This window comes from Hypanus sabinus, chromosome 12 (genome assembly GCF_030144855.1).
Source record: "Hypanus sabinus isolate sHypSab1 chromosome 12, sHypSab1.hap1, whole genome shotgun sequence".
NCBI classification, from domain to species: domain Eukaryota; kingdom Metazoa; phylum Chordata; class Chondrichthyes; order Myliobatiformes; family Dasyatidae; genus Hypanus; species Hypanus sabinus.
Window position 1 is genome coordinate 47,415,477 of NC_082717.1, and position 21,936 is coordinate 47,437,412.

Below are 21,936 nucleotides of genomic sequence, written 5' to 3' on the forward strand. Positions count from 1 at the left end.
AATTCAATGTTGTCTGCAAACTTTGCAACAAAGCCATCAATTCTGTCATCCAAATCATTCACATATAATGTAAAATAATTGGTCCCAACACAGACCTCTGTGGAACAATACTTGTCACTGGCAGCCACCCAGAAAAAGCTCCCTTTTTGCCCCACTCTTTGCCTCCTGCCAATCAGCTACTGCATTATCCATGCTAGTATCTTTTCCTGTAACACGATGGGAGTGTAGTTTTTTAAGGAGCCTCATGTGTGACACCTTGTCAAAGGCCATCAGAGAATCCAAATACACGCCAAATACACGCCTTTGTCTATCCCGCTTGTTATTTCTTCAAAGAATTCCAAGATATGTCAGGCATGATTTTCCCTTGAGGAAACCATGCTGGCCATGGCCTGTTTTATCATGTGCCCCCCAGTACCCCGAGCCCTCATCCTTAATAATCAACTCCAACATCTTCCCAACCACTGAGGTCAGATTAACTGGCCTACAGATTCCCTTCTTCTTTCTCTTTCCCTTCTTGAAGAGTGGAGTGACACTTGCAATTTTCCAGTCTTCCGGAACAGTTCCAGAATCTTGTGATTCTTGAAAGTTCATTACTAATGCCTCCATGATCTCTTCAGCCACAACTTTCAGAACCCTGGGCTGTACACCATCTGGTCCAGGTGACTTATCTACCTTCAGACCTTTCAGTTTCCCAAGAACCTTCTTCCTAGCTATGGCAACTTCACACACTTTATGCCTCCGACACCTGGAGTTCCAGCATACTACTAATATCTTCCAAAGAGAAAACCGACTCAAAATACTTATTCAGTTTGTCTGTCATTTTGTCATCCTCCATTACTACCCTTTCAGCGTAATTTTCCAGTGATCCAATATCCACTCTTGCCTCTTTTACACCTTATGTCTTTTAAGAAGTTTTTTATATCTTCTTTAATGTTATTGGTTACTTTTGCCGTCCATCTTTACCTTCTTAATGACTTTTTTAGTTGCCTTATGTTTTTTTAAAAGCTTCCCAATCCTCTAACTTACCACAAATTTTTGCTCTATTATTTTTGCCCTCTCTTTGGCTTCTATGTTGGCTTTGACTTCTCTTGTTCGCCATGGTTGTGTCATTTTTCATTTAGAATCCATCTCCCCCCTTGGGATGTATAATGCCATGCCTTCCGAATTGCTTCCAGAAATTTCAGCCATTGCTGCTCTGTCATCATCTCTGCCAGAGCTCTTTTCCAGTCAGTTCTGGTCAACTCCTCTCTCATGCCTCTCTAATTCCCTTTACTCCACTCTAATACTGATACATCTGACTTCAGCTTCTCCTTCTCATATTTCAGGATGAATGTGATCATATCATGATCACTTACCCCCAAGGTTTGTTTTACCTTTAGCTCTCTAATCAATTCTGGCTCATTGCACGACACCCACCCAATCCAGAAAAACTGATCACCTGGTGGGCTCAACCACGAGCTGCTCTAAAAACTCATCTCAAAGGCACAAGTTTAAGAGAGATCTCCATTCTTTTTTCATCATTTTTAAATGATTGAATGACATTGCTGGACATTAAGAACTTCAAATACTGGAGGTCTACCCCATCAGCGAGTAGCTAGTTGGAAGAGGAGCCAAAACTGTAGATCGTGTTGCTGCCCGGTCCAGAGAGGCATGAGAGTTGGTTTGCAAAGGCATTGTTCAGTCTAAAAGCGAGTGATTAGTTTAGCTGCTTTTCTTGTGATCGCAAGGCCCCGTTGGACAATGAGAATGTGGAACGGTGCAAGTCGAGCTGACTGGTTTATTGGTAGCCTCCCTTATAGCGATGATTAGGCCTTTTGCATGCTTGCAGCCTCCCAGGCGAGAGCCACTGGAGTCCGTGCCCAGAGGCAGTGTGGCAGGGTGTCTCTGCTGTCTTCCAGAGTTCACTCAGCGCAAGACCAGCTGGAATGTTTTCAGCTGCAGACTACTGTGGGCTTGCTGTTGCTGACAACATTCATGGACTTCCAAGATATTATTATTTTAGTGTGACCTTGTGTTTACTGTTATTTTATGTGCGCCGTACGTGCCTTGCACAGTGTATGACTGTTGGTATTGTGTTTTGCACCTTGGCCACTGAGAAACATTGTTTCGTTTGGCTGTATGCATGGTTGAATGACAATTAAACTTTGCACCTTATAATTGTCCTCAAGCATTTCAAAAGGCTTTAAAGTACTGATCTTGAATAGACCAGACCCTCTCTGATTTGTGTATTCAAATACACATTTTAATGAGTAATATGTTGATCACCTGAATTCCCAGCCTATGAGTCACCTTGTTAAAGCTGATGGATAGGCCACTGGGATTGGCACTGTGCTTGATCCTGCCGCTTGCAAAACTTAATAGTAGGAATACAATGCCCCCTTCACATGTCTAGATATTCCAGCACACTTAGAATAACTGAACTGTATATGCTGATAGTAATGCCCAAATACTCCAGTCTACTGCAACGTTATGTGTGTTGTAACTGTCTGTCCATTAAACCTGACCCTTAGGATTTAGTACTTTCTCTATCTGGTCAATCAAATCAAATAAAGTTTAATTGTCACTCAAACCGTACGTGGATACAGCCAAATGAGACAGCATTCCTCAAGGGCCAAGGCGCAAAAACGTACCCACCCATTTAACATTAACGAGAAAGGGGAGGGAAAAAAAACATGCTTATGTAACAAAGCCAAGTTCCTGAGTTGCAAATTCCAAGTCCTGCATATTAATGGTTCCTGGCAGTCCAGCCTGTAGAGGATTTTCATGCAGTCCTGATTTTTTTTTTTAAAAACAGAAATATTACCAAATTCTTGCAAAATACATTCACATGGAAACATTTCCTTGGCTCAGGAGTTGGATGAGATGTCTCCTGGCAAGCCCTATTGACTAAACCTGAGATTTTACCCTAATCCCATACATTGACTAAACAAACTTCTAGAACAGCTCAGTAGCCACACATTTAAACCCTGAGTAGGCAAATGTTGAGAACTGATTTCATTTGGAAATTACACACCTTCCATTCAAAATATTTAGAAGACGTAAAAAAATAAACAGGCAGTCAGCTCCATGGGTCCTTCAGTGACTGAATAAACAGGAAGTTATAACGCTTACCAATACTAAAGCAGTTGTGACAGTTCACTTTCCAAATACAAGAAAATATTTCAAGCAGTACAAGGTTAAAACTTTCCATGCTATGTTCTGTATTGTGCTGCAATGTTGCAGCTAAAGGTGTTTTTTTTTTAAATGGAGGTATTAAATGACTCACGGTATCTTGAAGTAACTTAGCTGTGCATAAAGACCAACAAAAGCTGCATTCATATTGTGAATGTACAGATTTAGTATTCTGCCATTTGTTTTCAACCTTCATGTTCTAATGAGACAACTAGTTTAGTAATTTGATAAACAAAATTTATCTGTGGCTAAATTTTTGAAAATAATCTAAACCACTTGGGCAAAGCTGTTGGATATTATTGATGTGTAGATGAAAACACGCACTGCACTTGAGGCGCAAGAGATTCTGCAGATGCTGCAAATCTTGAGCCAACACACAAAATGCTGGAAGAACTCAGCAAGTCAGGCAGGAGGGAAATAAACAGTCGACATTTCGAGCACTGATGAAGGTCCCCACCAAAACCTCAACTGCTTATTTCCCTCCGTAGATACTGCAAGACTTGCCTGGTTCTTCCAGCATTTTGTGCGCGTTACTAGATTTCAGGTTTCTAAACTGACCAGATTGGGGGAAACCATCTTATGCAGGCTTCATGTCAGCTGTAGGACATCTCACATATAGCTGGTCAAATTATCAACTCTGACATTAATGTAAAGAGGATGACTTACGGAACTCACTTACTAACTTGTTGAAGAAATTAAACCTCAAGCTTTGTGAATAAGAGACCATATTGAAGGAAAACAGCAACACACACAAAATGCTGGGAGAACTCAGCAGGTCAGGCAGCATCTATGGAAAGGAGTACAGACAAGCTCTTGGATTGGAACCCATTGTCAGGACTGGAAAACAGTGTAGTTTACACTGAGAAACTAACAGTATGTTTTACATCAGAGGAAGAGGACTAAAGATGTCTGTGTCAAACACAGCAAACATAATAAATTCATTAGGGTGTAAATGCTATTACAGCAAATGCAAGAACAAAATGAAACTTGTCAAAGCACTCCACCTCAATGCACGCACAAAGTGTTTCTAATTAACTAAGTATTCCAGGGTTATATCCCACGGATAGCAATTTGGAACATAAAGCAAAACAAAGGAAAAGGTGTCATCTTTAATTCCTTAGTTGTGGATCGGAAACACTGGTGGAAAATAAACCATGGCTCTATTTAGATTCACAAATAGCTCTCTAATTCCTAACAGTAACTACCTTTTCAGACACAATGAATGATCTTTACAAAAGGTCATTTCAAACCAAATAACAAAACAAGCATTTTAAAAAATACAAAGAGAGATTTAATATCTCACATATATGGACATACCTGATTAAGATTCTTCTTGCAAAAGATTGAATAATCATATATGTGAGTAAATACAATTTAAAAGCCATTAAATCTTACAAAGGCATTTGCTTCAAATACACAACTAAACAATGTTCTTGTTTTTTTTTTACATTTAGTACTAGATAGTGTATCAACCTGCTACTATACTTTAAATACAAAAAAAATGGAATATACTTTTTGAATGCAAGGGGGGAGGACACTAAAACTCATCTTTGATGTTGAAGTGGGGCTGATCTTCAGGTTTAAAGTCTTTGTTGGGGCTGCCATCTTCATTAAGAATTCGACGTGCAGTATAGCCAACAATAGGATACTTGGTCTTATATAAACTGTTGAAAATATTATCTAGAGACTGCAGCTCATCTTCAGTGAGTCCAGTCTGTGAAACAATGGAAAAAAGATGTCATAAATACTCTATGTATATAAGAATACAAAATACAATGACTGAAAGGAGCTAGTATCTGGAAATAGAAAGAGAAAGATTCAACTCTGGTTGCAATGCAGCTGAAGTGAGTTGGTACCAAGTGAAATTTTACAGAGTGACCTAGCATAAATTATAGTAGCAAATAATAAAGACCAAGAAATTCTGCAGATGCTGGAAATCCAGAGTAACACACAAAATGAGGGAACGCAACAGTTCAGGCAGAATCTATGGAGAAGAATAAAGAGTTGAAGTTTTGACCCAAAACGTCAATTCTTTATTCCTCTCCATAGATGTTGTCCAACCTGTTGAGTTCAGGTAACATTTTCTACAAATTGAAGGTAACTTTTGATTTGTACACCTTCTGTAACTTGACTAAGGTAGCAAAAGAAACACCATTCACAGCCAACTTGCTAGATAGAATGAGATGATTGTTGAGGCTTTTTAAAAATCAATGCCACATTGAAACTGAAGAACATCTGTGACGCTGGGTTTTGCTCAGTTTATGTCCCTCTTTTTCCCCACTGGCTTTAAGCACATTATTTCATTACTTATATGGTGGGCAGTACGGTCAAAATGAAGCATTTAAAATCTCAGGACTATAAAGAATCACTTAAAACAGTACTAAAAAAATCTAATTTCCAGCAAAAGTAAGGACTCTACACAGATACACAACTGAGGGAACTGTGGATTTAAAGGGTACATGGTTGAACAAAATGGGTACGAATAACATGATGGGCAAAGTTATGTAACTGAAAAGGATGGGGAGTTTTTCTTTAAACTATAAACATGTTATCACAAGCATACGTCATATACATAGTTGGCGAGGAAATTACATAATTACATTCCTCTGAGTTGTGCTTGTTGCAACAAGTTGAGAGAGGTTACTAAACAAAATCTAGAGCAAGTAAAACAAAAATTGATCAGTTACTTCTTTACGTTTTGAAGAAATAAGAATAGCAGATATTAAAATGTATTTACTATAAGTGAACATTACAAATTTAATGTACAATTGCTATGAAGGTGAATCTAAAGAGTACAAATATGAATATAGACTACAATTTACGTCATCTCATTAGAAGCTAGAAACAAGTAATTCATTCCATTCTTTTTTGGACTGACAAAATATGAACCAAAATGATCAAATGGGGAAGAGCAACACAACTGAGCATTGAAGTTTGTTTCTTGTCAATCTGGAGCAGTGCACCAGATCATGCAGCAGCACCTAGTGGCATTACAGGAAATAGCAAAAGATCAGGGTTTCATAAGGTTTGTCTCATTGGAGTGCCTCCTGCAGGTAGTGTATTCCTCACACTATATTTGCTTGGGTTTTGGAAATTCACAAATCACTACCCCAAAAGTGTAAAACCAATTTTCAAGAAATAAATCGACTTTTTTTTTCCCACAACTTGTACTTCTTGATAGGGATCCAGACGTGGCTTGTGTTAGGAGAATAAAATCAGAGAAGCCCACTTTCTAAGAACACACTTCCCATAACGCAGGAATCACCTGTTATAAAATTTTGGGCCAGCATCTGCATGCTCTGTAATCTTGCCTAGTGCAATCCAGGTCCCTGGAAATGAACAGCATGATCTCAGCAGTAATATGGGCTTGGAGTTGCTTTGGGTACCTGCCTCCTCACTGCTCCTGCCAACAACCATCCAGAGGTCCAGGGCCAACACTGCAAAGGATCCCATAGGTGATTACCATTTCTCCATGGCCAAACAAGTAATAAAGCAATGCTGTTTGTCTTGAAATACGGAGGAGTGCCAATAGGATCAGGTTTAATATTACCAGAATACACCTTGAAGTTTGTTGTCTTTGTGGCAGTATTACAATGCAAGACTTAATAATGGAAAAATATTCACAGTAAAAAAATACTGTAATAGTCAAATTAAATAAGTAGTGCAGAAACAGAGATGAAAAAGTAGTTAGGTAGTGCTCGTGGGTTCAATGTCCATTCAGAAATCGGATGGCAGAGAGGAAAAATCTGTTCCTGAATTGTTGAGTGTGTTCCTTCAGACTTCTGTACCTCCTTCCTGATGGTAACAATGAGAACAAGGCATGGCCTGGGTGATTCGGGTCCTTAATGACTGATGCTGCCTTTTTGAAGCATTGCTCCTTGCATACGTCCTGGATGCCACGGAGGCTAGTGCCCATGATGGGGTGACTAAGTTTACCACTCTCCACAGCTGATTTCAATCCTGTGCAGTAGTTGCCCCCGCCCCCCCATACCAGATGGTGATGTAGCCAATCAGAATGCTCCATGGTATTGTAGACGAGATTCTTCACACAGTGGCATGCACAAGTTTGGGCACCCTGGTCAAAATTTCTGTTACTGTGAATAGCAAAGCCAGTAAAAGATGACCTGATGTCCAAAAGGCATAAAGTTAAAGGTGACACATTTCTTTACTGTTTTAAGCAAGATTATTTTTATTTCCATCTTTTAGTTTCAAAATAACAAAAAAAGGAAAAGGGCCTGAAGCAAAAATTTGGGCCCTGCATGGTCAGTACTTAGTAACACCCCCTTTGGCAAGTATCACAGCTCATAAATGCTTTCTGTAGCCAGCTAAGAGTCTTTCAATTCTTGTTTGGGGGATTCTTGGGCCGTCTTGCATGCACTGCTCTTTTGTGGTCTATCCACAGATTTTCGATGATGTTTAGGTCGGGGGACTATGAGGACCATGGCAAAACCTTCAGCTTGTGCCTCTTGAGGTATTCCATTGTGGATTTTGAGGTGTGTTTAGGATCATTATCCTGTTGTAAAAGCCATTATCTTTTCATCTTCAGCTTTTGTTTTTATACAGACGGTGTGATGTTTGCTTCCAGAATTTGCTGGTATTTAATTGAATTCATTCTTCCCTCTAGTCGTGAAATGTTCCCCGTGCCACCGGCTGCAACACAAGCACAAAGCATGATCGATCCACCCCCATGCTTAACAGTTGGGCAGGTGTTCTCTTCATGAAATTCTGCACCCTTTTTTCTCCAAACATACCTTTGCTCATTGTAGCCAAAAGGTTCTATTTTAACTTCATCAGTCCACAGGACTTGTTTTCAAAATGCATCAGGCTTGTTTAGATGTTCCTTTGCAAACTTCTGATGCTGAATTTTGTGGTGAGGACACAGGAAAGGTTTTCTTCTGATGACTCTTCCATGAAGGTCATATTTGTGCAGATGTCGCTGCACAGTAGAACAGTGCACCGCCACTCCAGAGTCTGCTAAATCTTCCTGACGGTCTTTGCAGTCAAACAGGGGTTTTGATTTGCCTTTCTAGCAATCCTATGAACAGTTCTCTCGGAAAGTTTTCTTGGTCTTTCAGACCTCAACTTGACCTCCACCGCTCCTGTTAACTGCCATTTCTTAATTATATTACTAACTGCGGAAACGGCTACCTGAAATCTTCTTATAGCCTTCCCCTGCTTTGTGAGCATCATTTATTTTAATTTTCAGAGTGCTAGGCAGCTGCTTCAAGGAGACCATGGCTGCTGATTGTTGGGACAAGGTTTGAGGAGCCAGGGTATTTATAAAGTTTTGAAATTTGCATCACCTGGCCTGTCCTAACGATGATTGTGAACAAGCCATAGCCCTAACAAGCTTACCAAGGTCTGAGACCTTGGTAAAAGTTATCCGAGAGCTTAAATCTCTTGGGGTGCCCAAACTTTCGCATGGTGCTTTCCTTTTTTTCCACCCACTCTAAAATAATACAAAACAAAAATAATACACCAATCGCTTAAAATGTTGAAAAGAGTGTTTCATCTTTAACTTTATGACTTTGAGATCAGTTCATCTTCTACTCACTTAACTATTCAGAGTAACAGAAATTTTGACCAGGGGTACCCAAACTTTTGGATGCCACTGTTATTTTAATTTCCCCTTTTTCCATTTAAGCTATTAATTAACCTTTCTACAATGAGATTTAATTGAATATTATCATCTCAAATATTCACTCTTATTGGGCCTAGCTTTGTGAAACAGGGGAACATGGTGTTTCAGCATTTGTTGCTACGACCCAACATACCTGTCTTGTAACACACACAAAATGCTGGTGGAACGCAGCAAGCCAGGCAGCATCTATAGGGAGAAGTACAGTCGACGTTTCAGGCCAAGACCCTTCGTCATACCTGTCCTGTCCTTGCTGCCTGCGTGGATGACTGATTGAGCTTCTACTGTGTAATGGTTTCCCTTCCACATCCCAAAAATGTTGTTGTTGTTTTTTTTTTTAAACTGCCTATTTATGCCTTACAATAGACAAATGAGAGAGAATGAGTTGCAGGACAACATTGCTCCACTGGGAATGGCATAGGCGTGATCAGCAAGATGGCTTCCTTCTGATGCTGTAATCACATCAAAAATCAGCACAGGTTACAAAATGATGTTTTTAAAAAGTATTACTGAATGACTGAAATAATATCAAAAGTGAATAAACATTGGCCTCTATAAATTAATACAACCCCAATTGGAAATTCAACCACTGACTAGTGGACAATAATCACATTTGACCAACTACATCAGTACACATACATTTAAACTAGACAATTTTACCAAGTAGAAAATGCAGTATGTCAGAATACGGCAAATTCAAATGCCTTATAACAGTTTAATCAAAAGTCTCTCATTCTTGCCGCTCATACAACTTACAGTATCATGCGTGAGGTCTTTGGGATCCAAAGACATCTTTGCTACAGCTCTTGTTGAGTCCTTCCCCGCTAGTACATTATAAGGGGCACCTTTGCCATAAAATTCTAAAAGAGAGAAGGAAAGGTTTTCAATGTTACATGTAATTCACTGACTGTACAAACAATTGGTCACAATATCTGCAAAAGCATAGGTCTACCTTCGCATAGGAATCTGCGGTGGATAGGGATGAAAAAGGAAAGGGAATGTGCCCTCTTGAAATTTTGTCCCAATTATGCAGCTGCCCAATTAGTTGACGTTTCATGGAAATAGTTAAAAAGATATAAAAACATAAACTGAGTGAATCAGTGCAGGCACCTAATGCAGATAATGGCTGCCTTCACTTAATGCTATTATCGACTGCTTCCACCAATTCATCATTTCATTGTGACATTCAAAATAATTGTCGATATCTTCAAATTCTTCACAGCTCACAACTTGAAATTATTTCATTCGCACTCACGGCCGTTTCTGGCATTTCCAAGCCTGAATGCTTGAAACTGCAGTCAGTACAACAGTTCTGAATTGTCTTGCTGCTTATTTTCTCAACTATCAGCGCCAAAACTCATTGCTTTTTGAATGCAAACACACACAGCTAATGCTATTTAAAAACTGTTTGCTCTAGGCATGGTGTAGCGTTGACCAACTATGCAAGAGTGCACGACTGACACTAGATCAGCAACAGTCTCCTGCCCCAAGTAAGCAGCACAGTGTCTCAAATAAACAAAGGGAATCCCAGCAATTTTTCCCTTGATTCGTTTTTATTCTTTAGGAGTTGTCCCAATCAAGCAGCTGTCCTGATTAGCAAAATGGCCCAACTAACCAAAATCCTCTGTATATATAAAAAGCTATGCTGTGTAAACTAAACGCAGCCTATAAGATGAATACCAAAAAGGAGCAGAAAATAATTTTTTTTCTGAAAAATCACTTCAATATCTTGAATTTAGGTTTAATCCAAATAAGGATAAGGAATCACAAAGAATGTACAAAAAAAAGCAAAAGTTTAGTTTCATGATCACATTTGATAAACAGATTCAACACTTCCAATCTTTTAAGCCCTTTTATCATGGATTTTTAATAAACAGCGTCCCCTCCAGGCCCATCAAATCTATGTCAATCAAATAATGGTTACAGTAAAACTGATAATCAAAGTTCAAAGTAAGCTTATTACAATCCTGACATTAATTTTCTTGCAGGCATTCACAGTAAATACAAGCACAATAGAATCAAGGAAAGACCACACCCAACAGGGCAGGCGCCCAATGTGCAAACAACAAACTGTGCAAATAAAAGAAAGAAAGAAGAAATAAATATGAAGAATCTAACATGAAGAGTCCTTGAAGGTGAGTCAGCGGGTTGTGAGAACAGTTCAGTGACAGAGAGAGTGAAGTTATCTCCTCTGGTTCGAGAGGGTGAGTAACTGTTCCTGAACATGGTGGTGTTGGTCCTGAGGCTCCTGCACCTTCCTCCTGATGGCAGCAGCGAGACGAGAGTGTGGCCTGGATGGTGGGAGTCCATGATGATGGATGCTGCTTTTCTGCAACATCAGTCCTTGTAGATCTGTTCAAAGGGGGGAGGGCTTTACCTGTGATGGACTAGGCTGTATCTAATACATTTTGTGGGATTTTCCATTCAAGGGAATTGGTGATTCCATACCACCTTAAGCTTCAACCAATCAATATACTCTCCACTATACATGTTGAAGTTTCAGATGATATTTGAATCTTGGTAAATTTCCAAGGAAGTGCTTTCTTCAAATGGCACACAAGAGCTGGACCCAGTACAGATCAGCTGAGATGAAAACACCGAGGAATTTAAAGATGCTGACCCTCTCCTCTGATCTCCCAATGGACTTCCTGTTTCAGCCTCCTTAAGTCAAAAATCATCTCCTTGGTCTTGCTGACATTGAGTAAGAGATTGGTGTTATGGCACAACGCAACAAGATTTTCTGTCTCCCTCCTATACGCTGATTCGTCCCCACATTTGAATTGGCCAATGACAGAGGTGTAAGCAGCAAACTTAAATATGGCATTGGAGCTGTACTTTGGCAGTAGAGTGGGGGTTGGGGGTGGGGGAGGGGGGAGCACACAGCTGTGTGCTGATGGAGCTTGTGGAGGAGATGTTGTCAATTCAACTGACTGGGGTCTGCCAGTGAGGATCCTGTAGCACAAGGAAGTATTGAAGCCTGGGCCTTGAGCTTATTGCTTGACTTTGAAGAGAAAGCAGCATTGAAGCTGTAGATGATAAAGAGCATCTTCACTGTTTGGAAGTTCCAAGGTTGAGCAAAGAGCCAATGAAATGGCGTCTGCTGTTGACCTGTTGTGACAGTAGACAAACTGGAGTGGATCCAAGTCACTTCTCGGGCAGGACTTGATATGTTTCATCACCAGAGTCCTGACATTAACCTGATCTAACATTTCCGGCAAGATCTCAAGATTGCTGTCCTCTGCCGCTCCCCAACTAACCTGGCACAGCTTGAGCAATTTTGCAAGGATAAATGGGCAAATCTTGCTTTGTCACATTGCGCAGTGCTAGTAGTACTAATAAAGACTTATCCAAAAAGACTACTACTGGCTGTAATACCTGCGGGAAGCGGTTCAACTAAGTATTAAGCAAAGGGGGAATGAATACTTTTGAATGACTGACATTACAGTTTTTTTTAATTTTTAGTTTTTCCTACCTTTGTTATTTCCCTTGTTTCTGGGGCTCTACTGTGAAAAAGTGAGCACAAATAAAAATTCTTTGTTAAATTGATCAAAATCTCTGGTTGCAATACTCATTTATGTGAACAAAGGGTTGGGGTCTGAATACTTTTACAAGGCACTATATGTTAAGTGCACAGCAAAGTAAAAGAGATAAATATGCACATAATGTTTATATAATGTTTACCTTTTCCCAATGAGACATCAAACACCACTCCCTTAACTGCCATGTAGATCGGTTGATTGTCCTTGGAGAAGGAAAAGAAATAATTTAGCACTAAAATGACACCCAGGCAAATAGGTACAGAAATAATTGAAAGGCAGAAGTAAATACCACAGAACACAAGCGAAAGCCCAGGACACTGCCCATTTCAGTCTCTTCTGCCAAAACTCTTCCCCACTGGAAACTCCACGGTTCTTAAGCTCATCAGCAAGTCACCATCCTCCTTTCCAGCTCGTCTGAGGCTTGATTGACCTCCTTCCCAACTAACCTACATTGGGATCTAGTTGCCTCCTTGTCACTGATCACAGTTTACATGGTGTCTAAGGCAGATGAATTGAGTGCTACAGTTAGCAAACAAAAAACATTCAAATCATTGCCAGCAACTTCAATCAGGCTTGCTTGAAGAAATCTCTGGCCAATTAGCATCAACATATCACCTGCAACACCAGGGGTCCCAACAAACTCAACTTCTGTTACACTATGATCAGAGATGCCTACCGTTGTATTTTGGGAAATCTGATCAAATGGCTGTCCTCCTCCTGCCTGCAGAGGCTCAGACAACAATGAGATGGTCCCAGGAGGCAGAGGAGTGGCTGTGGAATTGCTTTGAGTCGGTGGACTTGGCCGTGTTAAAGAACTCAAAAGATCCGAATGATATCAACAGATACAGGGAACGGGATAATAAATCAGACTTGATGGAATGGTGGAGCAGACTCAATGGGCCAAATGGCCTAATTCTGCATGTCTTATAGTCCAAGGACATGGTAACCTGCCTCAACGACTATCTTACAGTGGCACTCACATCCACTGTGATGAAACACATCAACTCCTGCCTGAGGAATGATTTTGATCCACTCCAATTTGCCTACCATCACAACAGGTCAACAGCAGATACAATTTCATTGGCCTTCACTCAACCCTAGAACATCTGGACAGTGGTGATGCACACAATAGGATGCACTTCATTGACTACAGCTCTGCAATCAACCCTTTCATACCTTCAATACCTCCTTGGGCTACTGGATCCTGGATTTCCTCACTTGCAGACCCCAGTCAGTTCAGATTGGCAACAACATCTCCTCTACAATCTCTATCAGCACAGGTGCACTGTAAAGCCGTGTGCTTCCCTCCACCCCCCTCTACTTGCTAAGTACAGCTCCAATGCCATACATAAGTTTGCTGCCTATACCTGTCATTGGCCAAATCAACAGTGGTGAAGGATCAGCATATAGGAGGGAGACTGGAAATCTTGTTGCATTGTGCCAGAACAACAACCTCAGCAAGACCAAGGAGCTGATTATTGACTTCAGGAGGAGGAAACCAGAGGTCCATGAGCCAGTCCTCATTGGCAAATCAGAGGAGAAAAGGGTCAGCGTCTTTAAAATTGGACACAGATGGCACCTTGGGTAACTTCGCAATAAATGCCTTATCTAGACTAAAAAAGTAGACATCTCCTTCCTCTGAATTATGAAAATCTACACTGTGCTATTTCTAAAATCCTTAGTTTCTTTATTAGTGAGAGAGAATGAGCTTCAACACAAGTAAACACTACTGGTCATCTCTTATCTTCTGGTGTTGTTTGCAAGTACCTTATCAAACAGAGTCATCCGTCTGCTCTACCAGTCTTCCTTTCACCATCCACACCTTCTCACCATATATCCAAGGCATGTTGCTCTCTTTTCTCCTCCCGATCTGCTGAGAGTTCCTACATCCCTTTAAGATTCCCTTGACTATGCAGTAGCTGAAGATCACATAACAAACTTCTAATTATCTCCGTGGATTACAACATGGTCCTATGCTTGACTTTGTCTGAAGACACACGTTGGGACACATGTTTAAGTTGCCAGTAACAAGGAGGTGGTCACATCACTTCTCTCAGGGGTCATCAGCTCATTCTCAAGTTGACAGCAAGACAAGTTGTTTTCTTTAAAATTGGATTGACAATTGGCTGTTCGTCTTGCGATCTTGCCCCTTTACAGTCCTCCTTCACATTGCATATTTGATCAGATTTACAGAAAATTTTCTGATCAGCTAGAATTGGGCCACTCTGAATTTGGAAGTTCTGCTTCAGCTCATCAGAATGAAGCTTGAGGGGTTGCTGATTTCATGTTGGCGCTACCCATTCATTCTGGGCACAGTTCTGAGATAACCCCAGAAAGAGGCAACGATCCTGAATAACTTGGCCTTAGCTCCTACTAAGTGGCTGCACAAGGCTTTTCTCATTCCACCTGTCGATCAGAAAACTACTGAGCCACATTTCTCTTGTCCAGGACCAAAGTAACCTGATTGGCCCTCTTGTCTCGATCATAGCAGCAGGTGACACTCCAAAAAATAGCAACATCAGATCAGGCAAAAAACTGCACATCACACTTGCTATCAGCATAATGATTTAAACCACATTTCATGATTGGCCAAATACCCTTCATCTCCTGTTGGCAGTTTGCAACATAGCCTTGCATCATGTACTAGTGTCCTGCCTAATCAAATACAGAGAGGCTTGCTCCACATCATAACGGTGAATCATATTGTCTGGAAAAAGCACCCTCTGGCAAACACTAAACAAATTAATTCCTCTAGAATGCTCACATTTACATCACAAATATTCCACATCAAAGTTAATGACAGCAGCTTAGCCCCTCTGCTCTAGGGTGCATACCAGCCAATTCTGGTTGGACATTCCGATAAATTCTGGCAATGGAAACATTATCCAAAACCCAGAAGGGGAAACATTACAGATTTCCATTTTCACAAAGAACTAGCAGCCCAGAGACACACCCAAACCTCTTGTGTAATATTTCCTTGTTCACCAGCATTAGATTTAAAGGTGAGACAATGCGAGACAAAAAAATTTGCCATTCAGTACTTTCAAGAATGTCAAGGCTGATCTGTTACCTCAACGTCATTTTTCCATACTAACCCCACATCCCTTGATTCCTTTAACATCAGAAAATCTATTTCTTCCTAAATACTCCAGACAATTGAGCCTTCACTACACACTCATTCTTCTACTTAAAAGGCATCATCAGACTGGCTGCACAGTCCCTTCTGATAATTCTGGAGAGGAAATACTTGCAAATTACTTCAAAAATAAATTACTTGAACGGAAGCCGGTGGTGTTGTTTATACATGGCTTTCTTCATGGAGGAACCAACTTACTGGACCAACTTGTCTCTACTTGGGCAAATTTATTCCAATTTGATTGTTTTTATTGCAACTCAAGAAAAAGTGGCTTGCCCAAGTAGAGACAAAAACATAGACTGCAAGTGACTGCATTGAACAAAAATTTGTACATATAAATCACTTGGAAGACAAATGTCTACAGATGCTTAAAGTTTGAAATAAAATCAGAAAATGCTTATAAATTTTAAAAAAGGCCAGGAAGAATCTGTAGAGAGAGAGAGAGAGATAGGGTCAATGTTCTAACTTCTCACCAGCACAGTACTTCCAGCGTGTTTATTTTTTTTTTAAACTCAAAATGAACTAGAAAACAAACTGAAGTAGAAAGAAAATAAAGCAGCAATTTTCACAATTAACTTTCATCTTATAAGTATATATCACAGAAACAAGTTTTAGCAAGATCACACTTGAAGCTTTGCATGCAGTATGGATTATCCAGCTATAGGAAATTTTCATTACACTGGAAAAGGTGCAGGGAACAATCACAGGGATGTTACAGAGACTGGGGGGTGGGGGGAAAGCTTCCGTTATGATGAAATATTTACTTTCCCCCTGGAGCACAGGAGGTTGAAGGGTGAGGTTTATAAAATCACAAGGATGCGGATAAGGTGAATGGCTGTATTCCTTTTCTTAGATCGGACGTCTAAAGATGAGAAAGGATTGAAAACGGATCTTGAGGGACAACTTTTTCCACGCAGAGGGCGGTGAGTAGATGGAACAATTTATCAGTGAAAGTTTAAAAGTCATTTGGATACATGATAGAAGAGGCCAAGAGAGGTGTGGACCAAACACAGGCAAATGGGAATAGTTCAGATAGCCATCTTGCTCAGCATGGAAGAATTGCGCCAAAGTGCCTGTTTCCACGTTGAATGACTTTTCGGGAATCTACCACATTTTTATCGCCCATCTACACTAATCCTGTTTGCCAACTCGAAGACAGTTCAAACACAAAACAAACAATTATTTCATAATTGTATTTAGAATGTTCATAGCAGAGCTTTGTTTTGTACCATTAGGCCAATTTCAGGATGCTTCACCTCATTGTGTGCCCGTTTATTCACTATTAAGCGAGAATGATACCCACCCTAATGTGTACAGTCAGGGTGGATACAATTTAAATTAAATACAACCACATTTTTTGCTGCATCTAGTACATAATTGCAATGTACTCCAAGAATGCTGAAATATGCACTTCGGAATTAGATATTAGTTTATCGATGGTTCAGTAAACATTTTACCCACCTCTTCCCCGTTGTATTTAGACAACTCTTCTTCGGTAAACAAACGTACAGCTTTCTGTGGAGAGGGTGAACGTTTCAATTTAACTTCATCAGCGAGCAACCCACTTAAGCTAATTAGACTGATGAAAGTAACCCAGATACATCGCTCTAATCTGCCCGCCGACATTTTACTCTACTTCCTCAAACCCTGGTTCCTGAACTCACACGGCAGGAATAGTTCCGCACCTCCCCGGGCTCCGGGATACCGCTTGTCATTCAAACGCATCAACCAATGAGCAAGGAAACAGCTTCTCTTTGCGAGCGAGTATACTGACGTCGCATGAATTCTATAATCAGCCAATAACAATTATTAGAGCCAACCAATCATAACCACTGCAAATGGACAGCCAGTGTCAGCCAATCATATAAACTAGTGAGCCAATAGTTGCCTCGTTATAATTGCAGCCAATCAATGATAAAAGTAACGGAAGGGAACACGGGAAAGAAAGTTCAGTTTCCGGAATTCGTTAAGTCAGTTGGGAAGTACGCAGCGGATCGGACTACATTTGTGGGAATTTAATGCTTCAGAGTCAGTATAGTCGCCTTTAGTGGAAATTATAGGAAAGTAACTGAAGATTAGACCAAGCAACACACACAAAGTGCTGGAGGAACTCAGTAGGCCAGGCAGCATCTTGCTTGAAGATTAGACCAAAGTATGTCAGGTGTAAAGTACCAGTACTAAATCCAGCTGCTTCGACGGGTTTGCAGGAAAAGGTACAGGTCCTGATGCTGGATAAACGCTTTTGTGTCCATGGACTTGAAAAGGGGTCTGAATTTGTCCAACATAACAGATGGTCTCAATAAAGCCTAATAAAACCAAATTTCAAACCAAACCAAAAAAAATTTCAAACCAAAAAAAAACAGGTTGCTGTTGGAACTCGCGGGCAAAAGGGTAGTTAACCTTTCAGCTTGAGATCCAGCACCGGCACTGAGAATGTAGAGGGAATATAGAGGTGAGTGGTTAGAACAGAAGCTGTATCTGATGGCAGAAACTAGGTGAGATGGGGTTGATGGACAGAAGGGGTGGAAGAAGGGGGTATTTTGGGACGGAGGCTGGTGGATGCTAGGTGGGAACAAATACACCTCATCATCATCCTTTCCTCTACACTCTTGAGAGTAGGATACTGCTGGTGGGAGACTTCCACTTTATTGACTGGACTACCTAGAATGCAAATTCCCTGGAAGGGGCTGAATTTATGTGTTGTGTTCAAGGTAGTTTCCTTGTGCAATACATTAAGGAACCTAATTGAAAAGGAGCAAAACTGGACTTCTCTTTGGTGGATCAGGCAGAATCTAGCTGGGGTTGACTGGGCAGCGATATTTAAAGGCAAAGGAACAGTAGGGGGCTTTTAGAAAAGATATCAATAGTCCAGGGGAAGTATGCTCGTGTCAGGGTGAAGGGTAGACTTATCTAAATTAAGTGAACCCTGGTTAATGAGAGATATTGAGGCTCCTGTCAGGAAAAAGAAAGAAGTGTACATTGCTTTTAGACAGCTGGGTACAAATGAACTCTTGACAAAGTAAAATTAAGAGCAGGCTTAAGGGGAAATAGGAGGGCAAAAAAAGGATATGAGATGGATTTGTCAGGTGGGGTTAAAGATAACCCAAAGGTACACATCACATCCCATTTCCTGTAGTCAATACTTTGATTTATGAAGGCCAGTACAACAAAAGCCATCTACCTGTGATGCCATTTTCAATGAATTATGTTCTTGTGTTCCCAGATCCCTTTGTTCCACCACGCTTCTCAGCTGTGGTGTTCACTCTGCAAGACCGACCCTAGATGGTCCTACCGAAGTGCACTTGTCTGCATTAAATTCAACCTGCCATTTTTAAGCCCATTTTTCCAGCTGATCCAGATCCCACTGCAAGCCAAGAAAGTCTTCCCCTACACCCCCAGTCTTGGTGTCATTTGTAACTTCACTGATCCAGTTAACCACATTACCATCTAGATCATAGATACAGTTCACAACAAAAACAGACCCAGCACTCTTCCCTACAACACTCCATAAGACACACACCTCCAGGCTGAGAGGCAATCATCTTCTACCGCTCTCGGGCTTCTCCCTCAAAGCCAATGTCTAATCCAATTTGCTACTTCATCTTGAATGCTGAGCAACTGAACATTCTTAACCAACCTCCCATGCAGAACCTGGTCAAATGTCCATGTAGACAACATCCACTGCCTTGCCTTCATCAACTTCCCTGGTACCTCTTCAAAAAAAATTCTGTAAGATTGGTTAGACATGGCCTACAATGCACGAAGCATTGCTAACTATCCTTAGTCAGTCCATGTTTATCCAAAGCTTATATATCCCGTCCCTCAGAATACTTTCTAATAATTTTCTCACTACTGATGTTAGGCTCACTAGCCTATGATTTCCTGGTTTATTTTTAGAGCCTTTCTTGAACAGCGGAAGAACACTGACTATCCCCCAATCCTCTGGTATCTCACCATGATTTAAATATCACTTGTAGGGCCCTCATGATTTCTTTAACTGTTCCCTTGCATTTCTTACACTCCATAAGCCCCCATTTGTTCTTACCTGCCTGTACCTACTAAGCACCTGCTTTTTTCTTAACCAGGGCCTCAATATTTCTTGAAAACCAAGGTTCCTAAACCTGTTATGTTTACCTTTTATTCCAACAGAAACACACAAGCTTTGTATTCTCAATATTTCACTTTTGAAGGCCTCTCACTTACCAAGTATACTTTTGCCAGAAAATAGCCTCTCCAAATCCACATTTATCAGATCTTTTCTGATTTCCCAGGTCTGAAATGGTTGCCACAAGAGGACACAGGTTTAAGGTGCTGGGGAGTAGGTACAGAGGAGATGTCAGGGTTAAGTTTTTTACTCAGAGAGTGGTGAGTGTGTGGAATGGGCTGCCGGCAACGGTGGTGGAGGCGGATACGATAGGATCTTTTAAGAGACTTTTGGATATGGAGCTCAGGAAAATGGAGGGCTATAGGTAAGCCTAGTAATTTCTAAGGTAGGGACATGTTCAGCACAACTTTGTGGACAACCATTTCAGCCCTGGGAAATCAGAAAAGATCTGGCAAGTGTGGATTTGGAGAGGCTATTTTCTGGCAAAAGTATACTTGGTAAGTGGGAGGCCTTCAAAAGTGAAATATTGAGAGCACAAAGCTTGTATGTTCCTGTCAGAATAAAAGATAAACATAACAGGTTTAGGGAACAATGCACACAAAATGCTGGTGGAACACGGCAGGCCAGGCAGCATGTATAGGGAGAAGCACTGTCGACGTTTTGGGCCGAGACCCTTCGACAGGTTCTTTTAGGGAACCTTGGTTTTCAAGAAATATTGAGGCCCTGGTTAAGAAAAAAGCAGGTGCTTAGCAGGCATAGACAGGTAAGAACAAATGGGGGCTTATGGAGTGTAAGAAATGCAAGGGAACAGTTAAGAAAGAAATCATGAGGGCCCTACAAGTGATATTTAAATCATGCTTAGTGACGGGTGAGATACCAGAGGATTGGAGGGATAGTCAATGTGCTTCTGCTGTTCAAGAAAGGCCTGTATTGTGCTGTAGGTTTTCTATGTTTCTATTTCCAATCTTGATCATACATTATGGTATGTTTGTCTTTCTGGAGATGACCATTCTTTCTGTCTTCTTGATGTTGATTGAGAGGCCTCAAGATATTTAGATACCTTAGCAGCCAAATAACAAGTGCTGGCAGGTGCGACACAGATATCAAATACAGAATACAAATGGCAAAAGAAGCTTTCCAGAAACTGAAGACCATATTAACAAACAGAAATTTGAACATGTACACTAAAAACAGAATACTGCAGTGCCAAAATTATTCTGTCCAGATTTATGGAAGTGAATGCTGGACCATTTCCCCAGCAATGGAAAAGAGACTAGAAGCAGCTGAATTATGGTTCCACAGGAGAATGTTAAAAATATCATGGACCACACACACTTCAAATGAAGGAGTTCTCAGAAGAGCCCAAGCAGTTAGATCACTCATACCAACAATAAGAGAAAGACAACTCAGATTCCTAAGACGCATCATGAGGAACGATGAACTGGAAAAACTCATACTCTCTGGAAAGATCGAGGGGACCAAACCTAGAGGAAGACCTCGGCCTATGTACATCAAAAGCCTAGCCAGGTGGCTACATATCGAGGAAATGGAAGTCATCCAAAGAACAAGGGATAGATCTGTATGGAAAACATGGTCACCAATGTCTGCATCGGATATGGTACCTAGACAGACAGACAGATGTTTCTATACCATCAAAATTGGCTTTTCTCCAATTTAGAATCTCAACCCACAGACCAGACCTTTCTTTTTGCATATTTACTTTGAAATTAATGGCACTGTGATCACTTGATACAAAATGTTCCCCTATTCAAATTTCTGCCACCTGCTCTGTCTCATTACTTAATAGCAGATCAAGTATCACACACTTTCTTGTTGGGACTTGTGCATATTAATTAAGGAAAAGTTCCTGAACACATTTGGCAAACTCCAACCTAGCTAGCCCTTATATAGTATAATAATCCTAGTCAATATGTGGAAAGTTAAAATCACCATCTTTAACAACCTTTTATTTCTTGCAACAGTCTGTGATCTCTCTGCAAGTTTCTCTGGACTGTTGGGTGATCTGTAATTTACCCCTGTTAATGTGGTCATATGTTTCTTATTTCTCAGTTCCACCAACAGCAATTCACCAGATGAGTTGTCCAGTCTGTCCTGACTGAGCACCACGATGATGTTTTCCCTGACTAGTAATGACACCCCTCCTCCTTTAATCCAAAGATTAAACAAACATTAAACATTTTTAAAAGAGATAACAAAAGGGATAGAGGAGGTTGGGCAGTGGATGTTGTCTACATGGATTTGACAAGATCCTAGCTCTTATTGGGATTCGGGGGTGTGGGGGGATCTAGTGAAGGAAATTCAAAATCAGCACAATGATAGGAAGCAG

General features: G+C 40.7%; 2 protein-coding genes across 3 annotated transcripts in view; one reads left to right on the forward strand and one right to left on the reverse strand.

The window, feature by feature from the left end:
• The window catches only part of pacc1 (proton activated chloride channel 1), a 133,050-nt gene that overhangs the window by 63,970 nt on the left and 47,144 nt on the right, over positions 1 to 21,936 (forward strand). For both annotated transcript variants that reach the window (XM_059985870.1, XM_059985871.1), the window contains exons 2-3: positions 10,798 to 10,944; positions 16,338 to 16,407. The gene's annotated coding sequence lies outside the window, so the exon portion shown is untranslated. The remainder of the gene's footprint in view (positions 1 to 10,797; positions 10,945 to 16,337; positions 16,408 to 21,936) is intronic.
• nenf (neudesin neurotrophic factor) lies at positions 4,261 to 17,202 on the reverse strand. The gene is made up of 4 exons (XM_059985874.1): positions 16,946 to 17,202; positions 12,491 to 12,551; positions 9,566 to 9,669; positions 4,261 to 4,885 (listed from the first exon to the last, which is right to left on the reverse strand). Exons 1-4 carry the CDS (start codon positions 17,108 to 17,110, stop codon positions 4,709 to 4,711), a joined length of 507 nt encoding a protein of 168 aa, XP_059841857.1. The 5' UTR covers positions 17,111 to 17,202; the 3' UTR covers positions 4,261 to 4,708.

Coding starts and splice junctions, on each gene's coding strand:
- nenf (XM_059985874.1), bottom strand. CDS start 17,110: ATGTCGGCGGGCAGATTAGAGCGATGTATCTGGGTTACTTTCATCAGT. Junction 12,552..16,945: donor CTAAATACAACGGGGAAGAG/GTGGGTAAAATG, acceptor TCCTTCTCCAAG/GACAATCAACCGATCTACAT. Junction 4,886..9,565: donor AAGACCTCACGCATGATACT/GTAAGTTGTATG, acceptor ATTGTTTCACAG/ACTGGACTCACTGAAGATGA.